Raw genomic sequence first — 20,571 nt, forward strand, 5'->3', positions numbered from 1 at the left:
TATTATATTAACATTTTAAACTTACAAATCTTACTGTACATACTATATTAAATTATTCATTGTATATCCCTGGTTTTGAATCCATTATCATATAAAAATTTTCTTCACAGTATATTTATCGTTTTATTTATTTACTAAATGCCATCTAACTAGGGTTCTAGGTATAACTGGCAATAACCTCTAGATGGTGCTGATAGGCAGTGAATAATAAAATGCTGCCACAGAGGTATTGCATAATAATTCAGGTAACTAGAAGTTATTTGAATGCTCACAATAGTTTAATTTCCATAAACAAACAGCAGTGCTCACTTTACCCTATCTTTGAAATGATGTCATTTTCATATGCTATCGAGACATGTGAACATATTTAAATTCTTTTGTAGCTGCGTGTTATCGAGGTTATTTAAATTCACTCTTAACATTCACCAGTGGGGGAAGAAGTTACTAAGATCTTTTATTTAAGTAAAAGTAGCAACACCACAATGAAAAAATACCCAATTACAAGTAAAAGTCCTGCATTCAAAATCTTCTTAAGTAAAAGTACATAAGTATTGTCAGCAAAATGTACTTAAAGTATCAAAATGTAAAAGTACTCATTATGCAAAATAACCCAATTTAGAGCGTCATATTCATCATACATGTGTATATATATATATAATTTTAATATTAATACTGATTCGTTGAACCAAATTTAACCTCAATTTTTGTTACAAGGCAGAGCTAATTTTAACGCCTTATACTGTTAATTAGTCTAATCTATGACAATGCATATATAACAAACTGATCATATGTTTTATGTGAAAAAATATTGATCTGAAAAGTAACTATAGCTGTGAAATCAGTGTAGAGGAGTAAAAAAATACTATATATCCCTTTGAACTGTAGTGGAGTGCAAGTATAAAGTGCAATTACCTCAAATTGTACATTTGAAAATGATCCATTCCACCACTGCCTTTCACTTTTAGATGCATTCCCCTCATTGCAACTCCATTGTGCAGGGAAGGATAACTTCCTGCCCCATATTCGTTCTTTTGCTATTTTTGTCTTTGCAGCACAGCCAAACTGCCAGCATAATGTATATTCAGCAGCATGTAGTGATTTATAATCTACACAATCAGCTATAGCATGAAATCTATATCACATACATCTTTAGTTGGTATATTTGACTCTGCTCTATATGGCCTACTATTCCCACATGGTACAGCATGCTGAAAATTATGTGAGTGTGGTCACCGTTAACAAATTGCTGGTGATCTCTTTTTTATGCAGCTAAAAAGAGCAGTGCAGATAGTTCACTGACCATTCAGGCACTTTGGAGGACCATCACTGGCCTCTTTGTAGTCGTTGCCTCGACTGAACTCTGCCAAATACCCCCCCCCCCCCTTACGTCACATTTTTCCTCCTTCATGTGAGGATTGCTATAAATGTGGGAGTGGGTGGGGACCACATGCAACAGTGCCCAGTTCAAATCCTGTTTGCCCTGAAGACTGTTAATCAAAGACCCCCCCCTCCGCCCCCCCGCCCTTCAGTTTCCTAAACTGGGATTGGCTGATGGATTTTTCACTTTCTCCACATGATAGGTCAAAATTGATAGTTATTACGGAGGGCTGGGCCGGCCATCTCTCCACCCACACTATCACCATTTTTTATTGTCGTCAAAGATACTCTGCCATCAAGATAGTTCACTCCATACTCTGGCATAATAGTAACTGTTGTCTCATTACACGGGTAGCATACTTATACTCGAATCTGGATGAGTGAGTAAGCAAAGAAGAGGTTAGCTAACAGGTTCGTACAGCTTCATTCATCATGACAAAAACCATTGTTTCGCTTTAACGAGTGACCGTGTTAACTGGTGACTCTCAGCCGAATGCGTCCGTGGTTGTCATAGTGATGGCAGCTGTTGAAAACACGAATAGAACACCTAGGTATCCTTTTACCTTTTAAAAGCCTGAAATTGAATGTTTAATACAATATTCTGGTCCCTTTTGTCTTACTTCGTCTTCCTGAAACTTTTCGTGTGTGTGTGTGTGTGTGTGTGTGTGTGTGTGTGTGTGTGTGTGTGTGTGTGTGTGTGTGTGTGTGTGGCAAAGCAGCTAACGTCTCATAAGGAATTTGACATTATTATACAGGTTAATTGGTTGAATATGGGCAAAGAATCCCAAGATAGGTTATAGCTGCACTGCCAATTTATAGGCGACGGTTTGTTTCCCACCAACCGTTACGAGAGGTGAATGCGTTTTGCTGAACACAATTTAAATTCCGTAAACGGTTAATGTATAGTAATAAAACTAAAGGCTGTTCTGTTTGTTTTTTCAACAGCTGCCGTCACTACCAGCAACCACGACGCTGAGTCACAAAATTAACATGCGCAAGCTCACAACAGAAGCGCCCGTTAAGTTCTTTCTAAACCTCTTAAAACGTGAAATTTGGCATATCTCAACGTTTTTGTCAGTCTGCTAACACCAGAAACTGTATTCATTTAAGCAAATTAAAATATAAATACACCTACTACAAGGGAAAAACACCATATGTGCGGTACTCGGAAACGTCGTGTTCCTAAACGGGCCTCTGACGAAAGAGGAAGTGGTGAGCAAGGAAAATCTCGCCGCGTCTCGGTAATCTTCGTTGGATGTGTGCTGTGGATGACAACTGTCCAGCCCGTCGCAACAACAGCAGCGGCAGCGGCGGCAGCAGCAGCGTATTTATCATCGCAGCAGCAGCCGAGGGGAGTGAAGTGAACCGGAGGAAGGGAGAGAAAGGAGAGAAAGGATTTACGGACATCAAGCAACCAAGCATGGCTACCCAAACGACTGCATCATGCACTGGATCCACTCTGTTGCAGCCAATCAGCGAAATTATCAATCTCCCCCTCGACCAGGTACGTTTTTGGATGGGAATAAATATTGACTCATCAACCGTCTGAGTTGAAATATATGTTTAAACAGCGTATCTATCGTGGTTAGCTAGCATATGTGGACGTAACGTTAGCAGAGCGGGATGATGCGCAACGCTATTCTTCTCAAACGTTAGCTGGTTTATGTGGAAACGGGCGCACAAAATTCCAGTTTGTGTTTCACTACCCCCTCCTCATCAGCTAAGCTAGTCCCTGTCAAGCTACACCATAGCTAATGCCTTTTGTCTCCTCTTGTCTGATATGCTCAGAGCTCAATCCATTGGTGCCCAAACTGGGGTCAGAGGACCCTCAAAGATCCTTTGATCTGCTTTACGTCGGATCACCAGGATAATCTGGACGCACTAGTTAAATTTCATTTCACTTGAAATTAGCCCCAGCAGAGTATTAGTTAAGGCCCCAGTGATTATTCTGATATGTTTCCACAGTTTTCTCACTCTTAAGGTAAAAGACAACACAATGCAGTGTTATGTAAGAAAAAAATGTGGTTGTAAAATGGTTTCTCAAGGTGGAAAATGTTGAGAATCTTTGTTTTAATCTATTTGAGATGAAACCACATTTTGAATTGAGAGTTACACTTGGAAAGTCCCTCAGTAGTCTTTGGTAATTCCCACCCTGTGTCAATCGGTACACTGTTATGAAGCAATGACCATATTTCAGGTAAAATCACATTTTATGGGCGTGTATACTTGTACACACCTTGTAAGCCCCCAAAATGGTCAAAATGAATGCGAAGAACAAGTATCTCATAGTGTTCATGGATTACTTTTTCTCATCACTGCTCATGTAATTAGAGTAAGCATGACAGCTTCTCTGTCAGTCTTCCCACACTGTCAAACACGGCTGGTAGTTTGGGTTACTAGTAGGTGTGGTCCACCTGGATTTATTGCTTAGTTAGTGATAGTTTACTGATGTGGGATTCATGTGTGAAAATGTTTGTATTGTAAACATACATTTCCATATTCACACAGGCACCACACCTACTTAAACACACCTCAGTGGCTCAGTCTTCTCTGGAGACTAAAACACCCCCGATGAAAAACCAGTTTGCTTCTCTTTCTTTTCTTGGTCGTCTCAACTGTTGATCATGATTAGTCTGTGGTAATGCTGCTGTGGCTTTCCCGAGGAAAGTTAGAAATATCCCATGTTAACCACAGTGGTTTCCTTCAACTACACTGTGATTTCACCGTTTTTAACACGTCAGTGTCTATTAGTGGGTGTACCGATGTTTCCTGACTTAAATATCTCAACAACTTCTGTGTAGACTGTGATGACATTCGCTGTCCCCAACGGATGAATCCTCCTGACTTTGGTGATCTCCTGACTTTTCCTTTTAGCTGCACCAGCAGGTTGACGTTTTTGTTTTTTAGTGAAATATTTCAACAACAATCAGATGGATGGCCATGAAAATTGGCACAGATGTCCATGTATTCAGTTTGGTGATCTCTTAAATGCTCCTATTGTGCTATCATCAGGTCAAAGTTTTAATTTGTACTACTAATACTGTACTAGTGCTGTAATACTGTAATACTTGTGTTTATGCCAAAATACTTGCATAATGATATTAACTAAGCTAAAACGCTAAACTAACATGTGAACATGATAAATTATACTTGCCATAAATGATATTGTGAGCGTGTTAGCTCAGAGCAACTATCTAAAGTGAATCATGATCTCAAATTAAACTTTATTGATGGTTTAAAGTTGAATGGGAGCACCAGGGAAGCGCTATCATGTCCTTTGCCAATTGATACCATCAGTCTGTTACAAAGCACAAAAGCTCTTCAAAAAACATACTCTATCCTTCTTTCTTCCTTTGCTGGCATAGCTTTCATGTGCATTTTCGCCCCGTCGCCATCAACAGCAGAATCGCTTGTTTTTATCGTCTCTCTTTCCTTATCAGCGTGGGGTTACATGCAGATGAGTCTATTTCCTCCTACTGCCAAACGCTACGTAAGCCTCAAGCCCATGACTCACTCTACTCTTCCTATTGGACCTTATTATACGCACCTGAGTTTGTAGGTGTGTACGAGAGGAATGAAGTGTGTTTCCTCAGCTGTGATTCAAGTGAAAGTTTGTATTTTTGAAATAGTATAGGGGGAAAAAACAAAGTCTTTGTACAAAGTCTGAAAATTTATTATATCAGAATTAACCCCTTGAGAAGTATCATCTTGTTTTTAGGGGGTCCCATAGCCGTGTGGCAAGCCTCTAACTCCTTATCTTTCTCGAGGCTCACGCTACGCAACACACCTATCTGACTATCTTTCATCCTCCGTCCCACCTGCATGTGCAGACTAGAACGTCTCATTATGTCTCTCCGTCCTGAAGCGATCCAACGTCTGCCAGGAATGTTGCATGGCGGGAACTCACTTGTTAAAGGATCTGTTCTGCATTATTAAAAACAAATATTCTCTGAACTTGGAAGGGAGTTCATTTGCCTTCGTATTTTGGCTCTAACAAGACGAGCAATGAGGACACATTAACGACTCCCCACAGATGCCTTCTGCTTTGTATTTGTGTTGTTGTTACAATAAATATTTGTAATAAGTAAGCAGTGTTTATAGAATTATTCTAATAATGATGACACTGTATTTTGTAATTGTTAAATGTACTCTCTAGAGGGAAATACAAAGAATATGTGAGGTTAAACTTGTGTATTGATCTGGCTGCTCAGCTTGTGTAGAGCGTATCACTTATTAACTCTACATGATGGCTGTAAGAGCAAATGTTTTGACCTGGTAGCCTTGTAACCTGCAATATTTGACATGTCATATACTATAATAATGATAGCACTTTAAACTCTACAAATTACCTCATGTCTTGATTGTTTCCTTGCTGTATACCTTTGTGCCATAGAAATGTAGTCAAGAGGAAGTGAATGCAGGAAATGAGAAGCCAGCCACTTTGTTCATTGAAATGTATTGACTTGAGTTGTGTGCCTCTGGTTTTAACTCCTTATGCTATTTGATTGAGTAAAAGAGGATGGTGTTGTACAAATTGAGCATAAAATGATGGGGTTTAACTACGTTGTTGGACAGGTGTCACTCTTGTGACAATGTGGTTTGTTAGCTTCCTGTCAGCTGGGTGCCCTATTGTGCCAGCAGCACGGAAATCAATACAGTCACTCAGATGCTGTATGATCTGTGTAGCCTGAAGACATTGACACTCATTTTTATAAAGCTGTTATAGTGTGTCTGCGTGTGCCCCTCACCGGACTGTATGTTGTCAGGACTGTATGTACGGTATCCCATGGGGGAGACAGGCCTTTGCACTGGCCTGTGTCAGAGCTATAATTGGAGCTGTGAAATCTGAACTGACAGTATGCTTCTTCATCTCTTCTTCTTTTTCTTCTTCTTCTTCTTCTTCTCTGCCTTTCTTTATCTCTCTCACACACACACTCAGCATGTCCCCTCTTTGTAACATTATTTTACTACTTCAAATAAGGCTTCTCACTGCATTTTTTTTTCCTGCACCCACACAAACATAACGATCACCCACTCTGGTTCAGGGGTTCTGATATGAATGATACGCTCACAATTATTAGTTGTACTTAGCTGTCTTCATGGGTTTGTCATAAACTTTGTGGGGTGAAGGGAAAAGGCATGAAGTGCTGCTCTTACTCAGGGTTCATCAAGAAACTCCTTGACATTTTACTGCATCTCATCTGACCTTACCACCCTGTGTAGCTTACACATCCACTTGTTCAACCTCTGCTTTAGACTTCTGTGATCCACTGAAATTACAGGCCTCTTTCCAAGCTGCCATTTCTGTGAGCAAGCAGCTAATTTCTTTGGCCGAAAAACACACGTTCAAACACGAGTTTTGCTCTTTCAGATCAGAGGCTCGCGCTGCTCCTTTTGAACTGCAGATGCTCCATCTCAACGCCTTGAGACTTTAGTATTTGATATGACACATCGCACAATTATTTAGTTTTCTAGATAGACAGATTAGCTAGAACCTTCAGGGTCGGTGGTAAACCTGATCGGGTGCAATCTAGTGGGTAGCTAGAAACTCAGTGCCAGAAACTTGGTTACTTCATGTACTAACGGCCCAAACTAAGGTTTGAGGCCTGGTTAAAGTTTGACCCACTCGGCTTTACCCGCCTGGAACATCTTAAGTTTTGTTTTCCTTTAGTTGACCTTGAAACAATTATTTCCTCTAAGACGGGACTTGAGTAACTTGCTGTGGTCGTAGCATCAGCTGTGAAGACCTCACACAGCTGCAGCTGTTTCAATATGCAACAGCTGGGCTCCTGATGGATCCCTCCGTTGGCTCCTTCACACAATAAACCTTCACAACTTGCTGTTTATTTGTGCAGCTCTTCTCTGTCTTGTATCTTCATGTAGGCTAAAACTAAAGGAGTGATGATAAATGCTCTTAGAAACTTAAAATGTATCTTTTTGTTTTGGTGAGGTAACAAACATGAGTTAATGAGGCTTGCGTTCATCATGTTGACGTCACTCCTGTTGTCACCTGTGCAGGTCTGCAGGATGTCCTTTTCCACCTGCACTGTGTCGCGTTTGGTAGACAGTCTACACGTGATGAGCTGACATTCATGATGGTTTTAACCTTAAAATGTCTTTCTTGTTTGGTGAATATTTAGTATTTTGATCAGCACAGATCTTAAATGGTGGAATGTTTTTAGTGTCAGCAGTGGCCGTAGAAACAGGACGGGAAGAGAGTGAATGGAGATGTTGTCAGCAGATTAAACTGACTATATTAGACAAATACTTTTCTTTCCCTGGATACTGAGAAATGATATGCGGTGGCTGATGCATTGCTCTTTCTTGTCTTAATCTTAATTGCAGAATTTGAATGCTTTTACTGAGAAATTAAGCAGTCGACACACTCTCTTTGTAGCTCATCAATCATTTTAATGTACCAACAATGTCTGATGTTTTTCTGATCTTGAGCGCAGCCTTACAGGTGGCAGCTCACAGCGTACAACAGACGGTGGGCGCTACTGTGTGCCATAAAAGGCCCACTGCCCAGCTGTACAATCAGTCGTCTGTTTATGTGACATATTGGATTGCAGTTTGTCACAGTCCACGGCCACGTCTTTAATCACGATAACAAGCCGCCTTTTGTTGTTGTTGCTGCATTTTCCACCAGGCTATTGTACTGTAGGCCTCTGTGCCTACACAGCGCAGAGAGTTCGACTCTTAGCTTTTCCTTTTGTCCACTGACAGTACTCTGCTATCAGGGATGTACGTCTAACACTATAATTCAATGAATGCCTTGGTTAAAATGAGTTTAAGTGAAGTTTGAAAGCAGTCAAAAGTTGGTTATTCCTATATCTCTTGATCCCTCTACATCAATCAGCAGGTTAATCTCATTATCCTTAAGGTTAACGTTTCCTTCCCTGAGTGGATTTTTGAAGTGCTGGTAGGGTTTTGGGTAGCTCTGCCTGAAGAATCTCAACTTGGCTTCCCTCTAAGGTCCCCTGCTGCTGACTCCATAAAGTGTACCCAAAGCTCACAGGCTTGGGACCGCTGGTCTTACTTTAAAGCCCTTGAGTCCTGTCAGAGTTTCCCTACCTCCCCTTTTGTCTTTAATTGGCCGCCCTCTGGGGAGTCTTATCCTTCCAATTGATTTTCTTTCCCCTCGGCTCTCTCTAATGGAGTGCTGCTGGCTGCTGCCATCATTATGGTGCACAATCAACACAAGCATGTGTGATTCCTCTTGGGGAATATGGAAAGACTTGGCCGTGTTGTTAACATAACTGTGCAGTTGACAACGAGCGACACAGCAATGGTAACAAGAACGGGCAGCTCTTCAAAAAGGTTTTGTAGATTTTTATAGTCATGTGTTTAATGGTGCTTGTTTGTTGTGAGTGTAAAATGTAATCCACAGAAGTGGAAGAACTGGCCAAGAGGGAAGAGTCAATATTGTCAGAATGCCAGTCTACTTGTTTACCCAGCACAAATACAATAGCGTTGTGTAATGCGTTATTTGGGATGAAGATAAATAGTCTTTATTGATCTGATTAAAGTTCATTGCATAATATCGGAGTAGATAACTTTGCTCTTCTTTGAAGTGGTGAATCTGCTTCCTCAGGGGATTCATGTTTACCATGCTCTTGCCTCATCTTGTTAGGGTTAAAGCATGAGGATGACTGCCATGGGTGTGGGTTCATTTCCCACCAGCAATAAATACAGTCATTGTGTTGCACGCCATTAAACTAAGTCATCAATCAGATGTCATATGAGGCCTGTTTTATGTTCCTGTAGATGTGGAGAAAATAGTCCTTCCTCAATCTTCTGCAGGTCTTTGTCCTTTCGATGAAGTTGTGTCATAGTATAGGAAACTTGTGACCATGACAGTGTTGTTAGCTTTTTGTTTTTTAACTCCGCTTTTATGTGATAGAACACTTTAGGCAAGCCACCGTAGATATACTCAGGCGAGTGCTTGGCGTCGCCACAAAAGTGAATGTCCACACGAACTCATTACTAATGGTAATGGCGTGGTGTTGTGAGGGTGGATTGGGTTTCTGTGCTGAAAAGCATGCACTCTCAGCTTGGAGTGGTGGTTTAATGTTCAGATGGAATGGCGCGGATCAGCATAGAGACCATGTTTTTAGAGAATCATTTTAACAGCTTCATATTCCTCAAAAAAAGATGAATGCTAACAAGCAAACTAAGCTTTAAAGATTTGTCTCTGGTTATAATAGGGCTGTCACAGTTAATCTGTATGTATTTCTTACTGTGAACTCCATTTTTAATAGTTATGTTAGTCAGGTCTCTATAGCATTTTAGTCCTTGTGTTAGGAGTCATACATCTGACTGATACCTATAATTTCTCCACAAACCTCATACTTATGTACAACAGCTGTCCCTCTCTGGTTTATTCACCGTGCACGGCCAGGAGTCCAGCGGGATGAAGGAGGTGCATCCCAAATGAATGAGAGGACATGAATATTTATCAGTGTGACTTTGCACTGTCACTTGTAACTCCATTGAGGTAAGTCTTGTAGGGGCATTCAGCTGATTCACCTTCACAGGAACAGATAGACTCTGACACGTTCACCAAGCCTCTTTCATCTTTCTTCTCAGTACTACCACGCTCCAATAAATAGTCAATCTGAGTATTGATCGTCCCTAAGTACAAGTTGTGCTGTCATCTGAAAAGTTCGGCTACTAAATGCAAAATTGATTCACAATGTTTTCTCCTTCCAGGCCTTCTGCCATTGATTCTGTTGAACCTGATCACCTGTGCAACAAAATAATCTGTGATTAAAGGCATATGCCATTCAATTTATATGAATTCTCATTTTTAAACACAGGCAATTCAAAGTGCTTTACTTAATAACAAAAAGTACTTAAGTGATTTAGCATTGCACTACTATAACATGGTCAGACTCACAATGGACAGTTTTTTTATTTTTTTTTTTAAAAACGGATCAAAATAGATGCAACAGCATCCAGAAACGTTCTTTTTTGAATTCCAAACATTCTTCTTCCTTGTCAAAACCTACATTACGCACAATTCAACTTAACCGCCAACACTTCAGTCTTGAGATTTGGGTGTGTTATGCTAGTGGAGGCTAATGTAGCCTTGAACGGCTAGTCTCATGCAGAGATGAGGAGGAGGCTACAGGTTTCTGATAATCTCACTTCTTTTTAACACCTCAAGATCTTGCACATGTTCAAACTTGTAGTTTTCAGCCCCAACCGATGATGACTCAAGTGATGTCACACTGAGTCACAGTGACTTGTACTTTTTTTTTTAAATTCACATATGCAGTAGACCTGTAAAGAGACTTTGATGTGTATAATCTCCTTTAAAACAACATTTACGTGAAGTATACAACAGTTAAAGTAGAATAAAATGAAATAAACTCTCAGCTCTCTGAGTGAAGACTTGATCAGATGCCTGTTCAAAAAAATGGGAATGATTCAAGTCAAGTTTGAGGCGGTTCAGATTGTGAGGGTCTATATTTGGCAGGGCTTCATCACCACCCTACTGTGAGAAGGTGGAGCCCAGCTTTTGTCTAAGCACACAACCACGAATTGAACGAAATCTGTCTGTGTCAACAATTCTTGACATTTGCAAGATGACTGGCTGTTCGTCTCTCTCCAGTCAATGAAACTTCAGCTATTTCTGACACCAGCATGTGCATGCCTACCGCTACCTCAGTGTTGCTGCAATGTATCTGCTGCCACTTTGAAAACAGAAAGTGACCGCAATGAGACGGCAACTAGATACAAGGTTCAATTTCTGTTCAGTTTCACTGTCGCACTTTCTTTCTTTTGTTTTTTCCTTTCTTGTGGGGTGTGAAATAAAGCAAGAGATCAAAGGTGTCATGAGTTTGGAACATGCATGTGTGTGCCAACCAAGACACTTCATCTTGTATTGTGCTATGGCATGTCAGGAACTCCTGTTGTAAATCACACTTGTGAAATGGGACTCCAGATGCTCTGGGGAAGTTGATGTTGTCAGTAGTGACATATCAGAGCAGTGCTATAGTAAAACAACCACAGAACATTCACCCAGCCAGGCAAATGTCAGTTACTTAACAGTCTTATGTAACATTAGCCTAGCTTTTACAGTCTTTTACAACATTACAGAAAAATCCACCTTTTAGTGCTGCGTTCGCTTCCAATACTTGAACATTATTGTGGAGTGTTGAGTAGCGTATTTTGAGTGGATCGGTATTGTGAAGTCGTTCTAAAGCTTTGAGATCTGAGTGCTTGACTGCAGATTCTTGCCAGAGCCCTAAGTCATTTGTAAAGATCTGTTGTTTAAAGGTTGTCTGTCGTTTAAAGGTTGTCTCCTCATGCTAGTTAGTACACCTTGAGGACTTTTGCATATAAGCTGTATCATAGCAACAGACTGCTTTCTTTTCTGGCTAGGTAGTGGCTGCCAAAGCTGTGAATATTGTGTGTTTCTTCTCTTCCCTGGAACTATTTTTACAGAGTTGGAAGGGATAATTACAAGGACGTATTAACTGACAGCATAAGTCAAATTTAGGTGCTGCTTTCCACAGGCTTACGGCTGTTATCTGTCTTTTGAACCAACTTGTTAAAGTGCTCTGCTTCACACTGATCATCAGCGAGCTAATGAGCAGACAAAACGCCTTCTGCCACACTCGTAATACTGACCTTTTAGTGGAGGTGGGCAGATTGAACGCTACCAATGAGGCATGGCGTGTTTGTATTGTCGGGGATTGGAGCTTCTGAAACGTTCAAGGCAGTCCTGCTTGTATTCGTGTGGATCTTCTTGTGTGTTATGTGACTCATAAACCTCACGTTTTCTCTAAAAGTGAAATGTGTTTGAGAGCTACAAAATCAGACCCGTTCCGCCAAAGCTGTCTAGCTCTCGTGGATGTAAATGAATGTACTGTAATAATAGTTCTCAGTGGGGGCTCAGTACTCATTAATGGTTTATATTTTTGTTGGGAGTTCATGCTTCTGAGTTTAGACCACAGAGCGACAGGATTGAAGCCCACCAGGGAAGGGACAAAATTAGTTGAAAGGAGCCAATTGGGCTTGTTCTTCCAACCATTTTCCCACCAATCCTTATGTAGCTTTCCAGTGTACCCTCAAGTTTCTTACACATGCGGACGATTAGCTACAAACTGAACACACATGGAGAAAAGCTTGAAAGCATGAATAAAAGAGGAGGATGCCCTCTGGTTTCAGAGTTACTGTAGATACGATGATTGCACTATTTCATTATTCGAGGCTCAGCAGTTCCAAAGCCCGTTTATTAAAGCAAGACTGATCATGCATGGCAACATAAACTCCCTTTGAACCTCGGTCTTTATACATTCCATGTTGAAGAAATGCCCAAACGACGTGAGGGCGATGAGTTTGGCTAGAGGCTGTGTCAGATATTAGAAGGAAAGTTCTGGCTGTTCTATGTGAATGAAATAAGGGGGAGCAGAGCAGGCAGCTGTCCAGTTTTTCCTCGGTCAAGAGTTCGAGACGGCACTCGTGACTCACTGCCTATTAGCTGCGTTGGCCTTTCACATTTTATCAGGGTCTGAAATTAACACCTGCCAAGCGCCAAATGCGGGTAGATTTTCTGTTTGGCGTGTAAATCTTGGAAGGCTATCCGCCACACTGGTGCGTAAAGGTTTGTACCAAAATAGTCATGTAATTAAATATCTGTCATGATGACTCAAAGGAAATAACTTATGTTTGTCCCTAAAGACTAGAAACGTGCATCATATGTGTTTTTTTTACATGTGTCTAACTTTTTTTCATCGATTTGAACATTATTTAGAATAACAAATGACACAATCAGGGTCCAAAATTAACACCCGCCAAGCGCTAAATGCGGGTGGATTTTCTGATTGGTGAGTAAATCTTACAAGATTATCTGCCACACTGACGGGTAAATGTTTGTACCAAAATAGCCATGCAATAAAAAATACATTTTTTCAGAGTGCCCTAGCCAAATGAACAGAAAAAAAAAACTATGCTGAGAGTCTCTACCCCGTATTTTGCTGCCATTTACGGGCACGCTGCTTCTGTCCTCTCCACTCAGAGCGGACAGCAGCAGAGAGGCTACAGTGAAGAGACAGTGAACCAGGTGAAACAAAAGATTTGCTTGAGTCGACGACAACTATGCTCGTTACCGAGAAAGCAATAAAAGCTTCACGAGTTAAAAACCTGATAAGAGTAACTTATCAAAACACCTGTTCAACAACCACAAGCATGTGGAAGAGAGATATTTTCAACTGCTTTGTCCATAACAAATGTTTAAAGCCGTCTGTATGTAGCTTAACAGTTTAGCTTAGTTTGCCACAAATCTTCAAATGTGGCAAATTCCTGTAAACTTAGCGGCTGGCTGAGACGGCAGCTCCTCCGCCCTCAACCAGCAGCAGAGGGAGGAGGACAGAGGACATTGAATATGCTTTTTCATGAGTCAAAAAGTCAATTTCGGACACTGCATTATATCCACTACCTACCATCAGAGTATTAAAGTAAAAATCCATCATAAACTCTTACAAATGTCCTATTAACTTTCCCTATCTCTCTCTCTCTCTCTCGCCATGTCTCTTTGCAAGTAGTGTTTCTGTTTCAAGTGTTATAAATCAACTGATTGTGCTGCTGACAGTTGTTTGCTAAGAGTTATGTGCGTGTGAAAAGTGGATGTCAAACAGTGTTTCCCGGTTATGTTTTTATGCATGCACATTATCTAGTGCTGTGGAAGAGAGGTGCACCCACAGGAAACAGGAATAAATCAAAATACATGACATAACTACTCAGCAATATTCAATTTCTTAATTTATCTGCTAAAAATACCTTTTTATTTGGCCTTGCTGCAGATTATCACTGCCAGGTAAACCTCGTCTAACAAAGCTCCCGGAGAAATGCATGAAACGTGAAATGCCAGTAGAAGTAGATAAAAGAAAGACGGAGAGACGTGTCTGCACTCAAGGGTACGCAGACAATGGCTGGCACTCCATGTCTGCAAGGCCCACACAGGAATTTTTTTTCTACAGAGAATTTTGGCTAATTATATATATACAAGATGTTGTCTCTCTGCCTCTTGCTCTCCTCTCGTTTCCTCCCTCCTGCTCTTTTTGTTGCTCAGCGTTGGTTTCTGCGCTGACATGGTAACGTACTGTGTACATGAGCTTGACTGCATCAAACCAAGGTCACTCATCAGGTTGTAATTGTATCCTGCTGTGACAACATGACTTCATCCTTCTCCCCCATTGACTACAAGGATAGGCTGCTCAGAGCACAGATGACCAAATGCAGGCCTTTAATCTCTTTTGCTTTGGTCGGGCTGATGTGTTTTAAGAAAGGAGCCACACACATACACATACTCACATTGTGAGCCTGGTTCTGGCCCACTGCTGCTGGCTGCCTTGTGGGGAATGGCTGATTGTTTGGCTATTAATAGCCGGCCTGACTGTAGAGCCTGACTGGGATCTGTGGATCAGCTCAGAGAGGAGAGCGCCACGCTGCAGGCCTATCCGTGTGGCACTTCTCTTATTATTTCCAACATCCACTATATCAGCCTTTATGACTGTCATAAATCCGTGGCTACCAACCCATAATTTGATTTTTTTTTTTTTTTTTAACGTCTTGAGGAGCGGGTCTAGTTCTGCATTTTGAGGGATTTTTTTCACTTTCATTTATTTTATTCAGCAAACAAACTGGCGACTTGAGGTGAATAACTTGTCAAAAAGCGTCAAACTTTTCTTGTCTTTGATTTTTCTAATGTGTGTGTTTGGGACTGGGCATAGAGGGGGCACTGCCAGTGGCACAAAACAAGTCAAAGCTTTGTTGTATTGGTGCAGAGAACAAGGATACTGTTGTTCCCATACTGTCAGCATGATCTAGTTGCACTGAGCGCACGCAGACACACACACACACACAAAAGTCTCTGTCCCTCGGAGCCATGAACAATTGTGCCGCATTTATTGGCTAAGACTACAGTAGTCATGACATTGCCCGTGTCTTTGTCTGGCTGCAGGTAATTTGTGTGTTTGCAAGCATGTGTTCACATAACCTGACGCGTCATGTTGTGATCTTGTGAATCCAGCTGCCTCACAAGGTAAAGATAAAGCAGCATTACGTTCCCCACTTTGCTTTTTTTTTTTGGCTACATTCTTCTGTTGCGATGGAAAGCTAAATTTCTTGCTTATATCCTGCATTTTCGCCACATTTTGCAGCCCCGTTCCAGAAATAACATTACTAAGCTGTGTGTTTCTGTCTCGCTTCTCCTTGCTCCATCCACACCCTTTATAACATTTGCAAACACTCTTATCACCAGCTGTTTTTTAATCCTCTGCGGGAATTAGACATCAATGCTCTCTCCAGTTCTCACCTAGCATGAAAACTGCTGACAACCGTGTGCTTCTATATGCACTAGAGAGTGCTCTCTAGGGAGCATGAGGACAGTATGTGTACTGTAATGTGCCATATATGCTCCATAGCCATTTTCCTCCTAGAATACAGTGTGTGACCCTAGTTGAGTTTAACTCTGAGGCTTTGAGTCCCTCCCTCCACTCTGGCAGCGCTGTGAATCTGCATGAGTCATTGTGGACTACAGCTGATGGAAATGAAATGAGACTGTGCAGAGCAGGGCTGAAGCGTCTGTGTGCACATGCGCACGTACATAGGCTGAATGGGTGGAGGAATGGGGAGCGGTGTGACTTAATGACACGGAAAAAAAGGGTTTTATGCTAATAACTGTCTAAATTTATCCCCCACTTTGTGTAGACACACAGAAACAAATGCACGTACACACACACACACACACACACACACACACACAGACATGAACCCACCAGTCGCTGTGAGTAAGGCTCAGATAGGAAGGAATCTATACTGCTCTTTGCAAAAGGAACTATTTTAGTCTCTGTGTGCTAAACATGGAGCGTGCTCTGGGAGGGGAGGGAAGAGTACTATTTATGAAAAGTGATATTACCCCAGTAGTGTGTGTGGGTGTGTGTGTGGGTGTGTGTGTGTGATGCTCATTGAAGGAGTTAGTCATTTTCTAAGCAAAGAGCGTGTTGTGCACCTGCAGAGAGCAGGTCAGACTCAACAAGCCAGTTTTACAGAGATGTTTATCTGCTTCAGTGCCCCATGGGAACCTTAGGCTCTGCATTTTCTCCAGACCTGTGATCGTACACAGACCCGCAGAGGCAGGTAAATAAAGGTTAGAAAGTGTCAGTCGTCGGGGGTTGATCAGATTAGCTGCAAATTCTCCTTTTATCCCTGAATCCTGTTATCCCTGAGATATGTGAGACCTTTGGATCGACTTTTCCTTTATAGGCTCCTCATTTATTTCCAAAAGCTGCAGGTGAACAGTGGAAGTGCGTAGCTTTTAATGCTGCCTGTGGTGGTTTGTTCTTTTTTTTTTTTTTAATAGAAAAGGAAAGAGGAAAAGCTGTGCCCAGAGGAAAAATGACTCGCCATCCGTCTCGTCTCCCCCTTCCTTTCTTCACACCCTCACTGTCTTTTCCGAAAACTCCTCTCCAACATGCACACCTGCAGCTGATGACTTAGATTAAAACACAAGCAGAGGGAGAAAAGCTCTTAAATCTTTGTAGTGAAATGACTGCAAGTGAAGCATTTCTTTTGGTGATACATTTCAGGAGAAACAGACACAGAGCATAACAATAGGAGGAGCAAGTTAAAAAGGGAAACAGAAATTAAAAGGAAAAATACAGGAAGTGGTGTTTAGAATAAGGTGAACAGTTGCCCCGAGGAACTTTCTGTTTCTCTACCTTACGCGCACGCAGACACAGAGACGTGCACGCTTTATTTCACTCAGGAATGAGCTTCAGGAAGCCGGCTTATCTCTGTCTTCCAATGCATCCACAGTGACTCCCCCCCCCCCCCCCCCCCCCCAGCCTCTTTCCCTCTGCCAGTCTGTGTGTGTCAGTCTATAATGTAGCTTCTTAAAGCCGAGCCGAGCCCTGTGCCACAGCTGCCAGGAGGAACTGCCTGACAGCTTATTGCCCTTAAGCACTAATCTCTCACTGGCGCCTGCTACCCATCAAAACATCTGCATGTTGTCTGCCTGCCTCGCTGTGTCTCTCTGGTCCATACACACTGTAATATTTGTTTGACTGTATCTTCAGGTATTGAGATTAGATGAAAGCGTGTTGAAGACGAAAGGAAAAAAGAGCTCCAGTTGAAGCTTAAGGGTGTGTGCTGGAGATGTTTATTTGACCTCTTGGAGTGTTTACTGTCTCATTGTTGGGTTGTTTGTTTTTTCTGTTGAGACAAATGATGTAACATGTAAAAGGGTGGAAGTTCTGCATCGACAGTCAACAAACAACTAGACCTGCAAGCAGATATACTGAGGTCCAAGCACCCAACGCAACTCTAAACCAAAGGCTTAACAGAGCTTAAACAGTTGATGTAGTGCACATTTATTTGTACGCTTGGACAGTGCTCACTGCCACAACCCTGTCTCTTAGAAATGGTGTTTAAATATTACTAATTTCCAATAGAAAATAAGTTTTGACGGAAGGGTAATGCCACCAAAATAAAGTGTTTTGATGAGAAAATGTTAATGAACCAGTGATGAACTGTGACGATTGGACTACACCCATCTAACCTCATCTTCACACCTCAGCCAAATCTCTTCCGTTCTTCACAATTTGTAACATTTAATTAAAATTCAGTTGTGAAAAAGGTTAGCATCCATGAATGAATATCTCCCTTTTTCTGTTGAAACAGTCGCTGAAATGTCCACGTTCACCTTCTAGCTGGCGGTAGTTGTCTCTACTGTATGGATAAACAAAGCCTCTCTCTTAGAGGTGTAATCTGATTGGTTAGTGTTCATGTCACATTAGATTGTAGCTTTATTAAGATGTACTGATAAGGCCACCTACAAATTTGCAGAGCTCCCTGACATATTTTTTACCCGGTAACCAGCCAAAGTAAGATCCTGATTGGGTGAAGAACAGGAGGATCCATTTTTCCAATAAAGACAATAAAGACAATAAAGACAAATTAAGAAAATGAGAAGAAATGCATTTTACATATGTTTTTACAATTAGATTCTGATTTAAATGATTTTGATCTTAGACACTCTGTGAGGGCCGAAAGGGCTGTGACGGTAGCAAAATGCATAGCATTATTATTTTTTTGTTGTGGGCACTAGCAACACTTATAACAAACATATAACGGTATAAGAAAACAGAACAGAAAACATACAATATTCCCACACAGTCATTAGGGTTTATACAGGTGACAAATAATGATGTCTGTCCTCTTCCAAGCACACTTTGATGGAGTTTGGTAGGAGTGAGAATAGCAGGCTATCAAAATCTATACTGACCGGTCCCAACTTTTGTTTAAAAGCCCTGGTTTGCTAGTAATTGGCATAGTTTCCTGGTTTTATCCACAGACACAACTAAAGTTCATTCATTATTTTTGGTCCTCCAACCCGTCCCCAGTTTCCCCCCACACTGTTTAGTCTATTTTTTTCCACCAGGACAATATTTCAGCAGGTTTACTGCAGTGCATTTTTCCAAAATAGTTTCTCCTCTTTCTCTTGTCCCCTTTGAATCTCTTTGAAAGCATTCTGCAGCACAGATAATCAGCCTTACTTTCGGAAACAATAAGAGCGCTGTACCCTGGGGTAAATTTGTTTTCAGAGTGAATCAATAATGAAAGAAGAGATCTATGTATTATGAATGAAGAAACAATGTACCCTGGCACAGGAGCTTGTCTGTTGCAAAATGTTTATTCAATAAACTACAATCCCAACACTGGCAACAGGCTGAGGGAAAAAAAACACTTAGTCATAGGATTTGTTAAAAGGCATCAGAAATGATATTCTCTCTAAGCTTTCAGATCTCACTGTGTCGTGCAGTGCAATAGCTACCACAGTTGCCATAACTTTGTTGTAAAGTATATTATACACCCAAGAGGCATCAGTGGTTGCTACATATCCCATAAATCTTTGCATTTATGTGGAAGGCATCTTTAATATAAGACTGGAATCACAGCCAGGGTGCTGTGGCGTCAGTGTAAAATCACATCTGTGAGTGAAATGTAACAAGTCGACTGGCATGCGGTCAGATTATAGAACTGCTGCAGTTCTGTTTACTCAGACAACTGCTGGCATTCACTTCCAATGTCACTCTACTACAGCAGAGCTCCATTCAAAATCACTGAAAAAAGTGATACTTTTTTTTTACGTTGTTGTGAACACTATGACATCAGTAGCTGAAGACGGGCCTTGAATTAACTGATGTAAAGTGACGCGGACCCATAGCATACAGTGGTGAGAGATCCTGCAAGGGGTAAATGTACTTTTTAAAGTGATTGGTTTTTTTGACATGCAGTCATCATGATCATTATGATCTGGAACTAAATAAGAGTCTTAATTACTGTCTCTAGGTGTGTTCCAGTTCATCCATCAGAGGTGTTTTCTGTATGGTAGTTTTTCAGTGAGTGCTACCGAAGGTGTCTTATAAATCAGCAAGTAATCAAAAGGTCCAATTACAATTCTGCATGAAGAGACAACAGCAGGCTTTTTCACACATGATTTCCATGCATCTTACCACCACCAAAGAAAAGCAGGTTTAACTAATCTTAAATAACAAATGACACAAATTGGCTGTTTACAAATCCAGAAATGTTTGTTGGAAGGGTAACATTAGAAAGCAATAGATGTTCTATTTGCCCTGTCAGCATTGAGTTTGATAGCTCTGTTCACTTGTCATTTATGAGAAACTGATGACTGAGGTGCGTAGGTTTGGGAAGAGGAACTGCTTCAAAATTCCTCCACATCTCAAGTTTTTCTGTGCAACACTTCTTAAAGTGAATAGGGCGTGTGAGTTAGCAGTAAGAGTTGAAGAGGCTCAGTGAAGGGCTGCTCCACAAGTTTTTCATGAATCCACTTCCAGTTATCATCTAGTTCCAAGTTCTCTTTTATTCTATAGTCATTATTTATGCTTCAAAATCAAATGTACTACTGTAAAAAAAGTTAACCACTGCAGTATTAATCTTCTTATTACATGAAAAGCTTAAAAATAGACGCTTCACAGTTGATAAGTTGCTTTTACCACACAGCTTTCAAGCAGTCACCCACAGCTCTGCTCTGCTGTTGCCTTGAACAATACAGTTCCTCTGTCACACCCTTCCAGTCCCCCATATGAAATTCCTTCCTTACAAAGGAACATGTTGATATCTAGGGAGGGGCTGATTTCACACTCTTACAATCAGGCT

At 41.1% G+C, this 20,571-nt stretch overlaps 1 protein-coding gene across 1 annotated transcript in view; it reads left to right on the top strand.

The window, feature by feature from the left end:
• Positions 1 to 2,354: 2,354 nt before the first annotated feature.
• The window catches only part of mboat2a (membrane bound O-acyltransferase domain containing 2a), a 43,814-nt gene continuing 25,597 nt past the window's right edge, over positions 2,355 to 20,571 (top strand). Inside the window, exon 1 of the mRNA XM_044375195.1 lies at positions 2,355 to 2,881. Within this exon, the coding sequence (XP_044231130.1) occupies positions 2,633 to 2,881 (249 nt within the window). The 5' untranslated portion in view covers positions 2,355 to 2,632. The remainder of the gene's footprint in view (positions 2,882 to 20,571) is intronic.

This window comes from Thunnus albacares, chromosome 15 (assembly GCF_914725855.1).
Source record: "Thunnus albacares chromosome 15, fThuAlb1.1, whole genome shotgun sequence".
Taxonomy (NCBI): Eukaryota; Metazoa; Chordata; class Actinopteri; order Scombriformes; family Scombridae; genus Thunnus; species Thunnus albacares.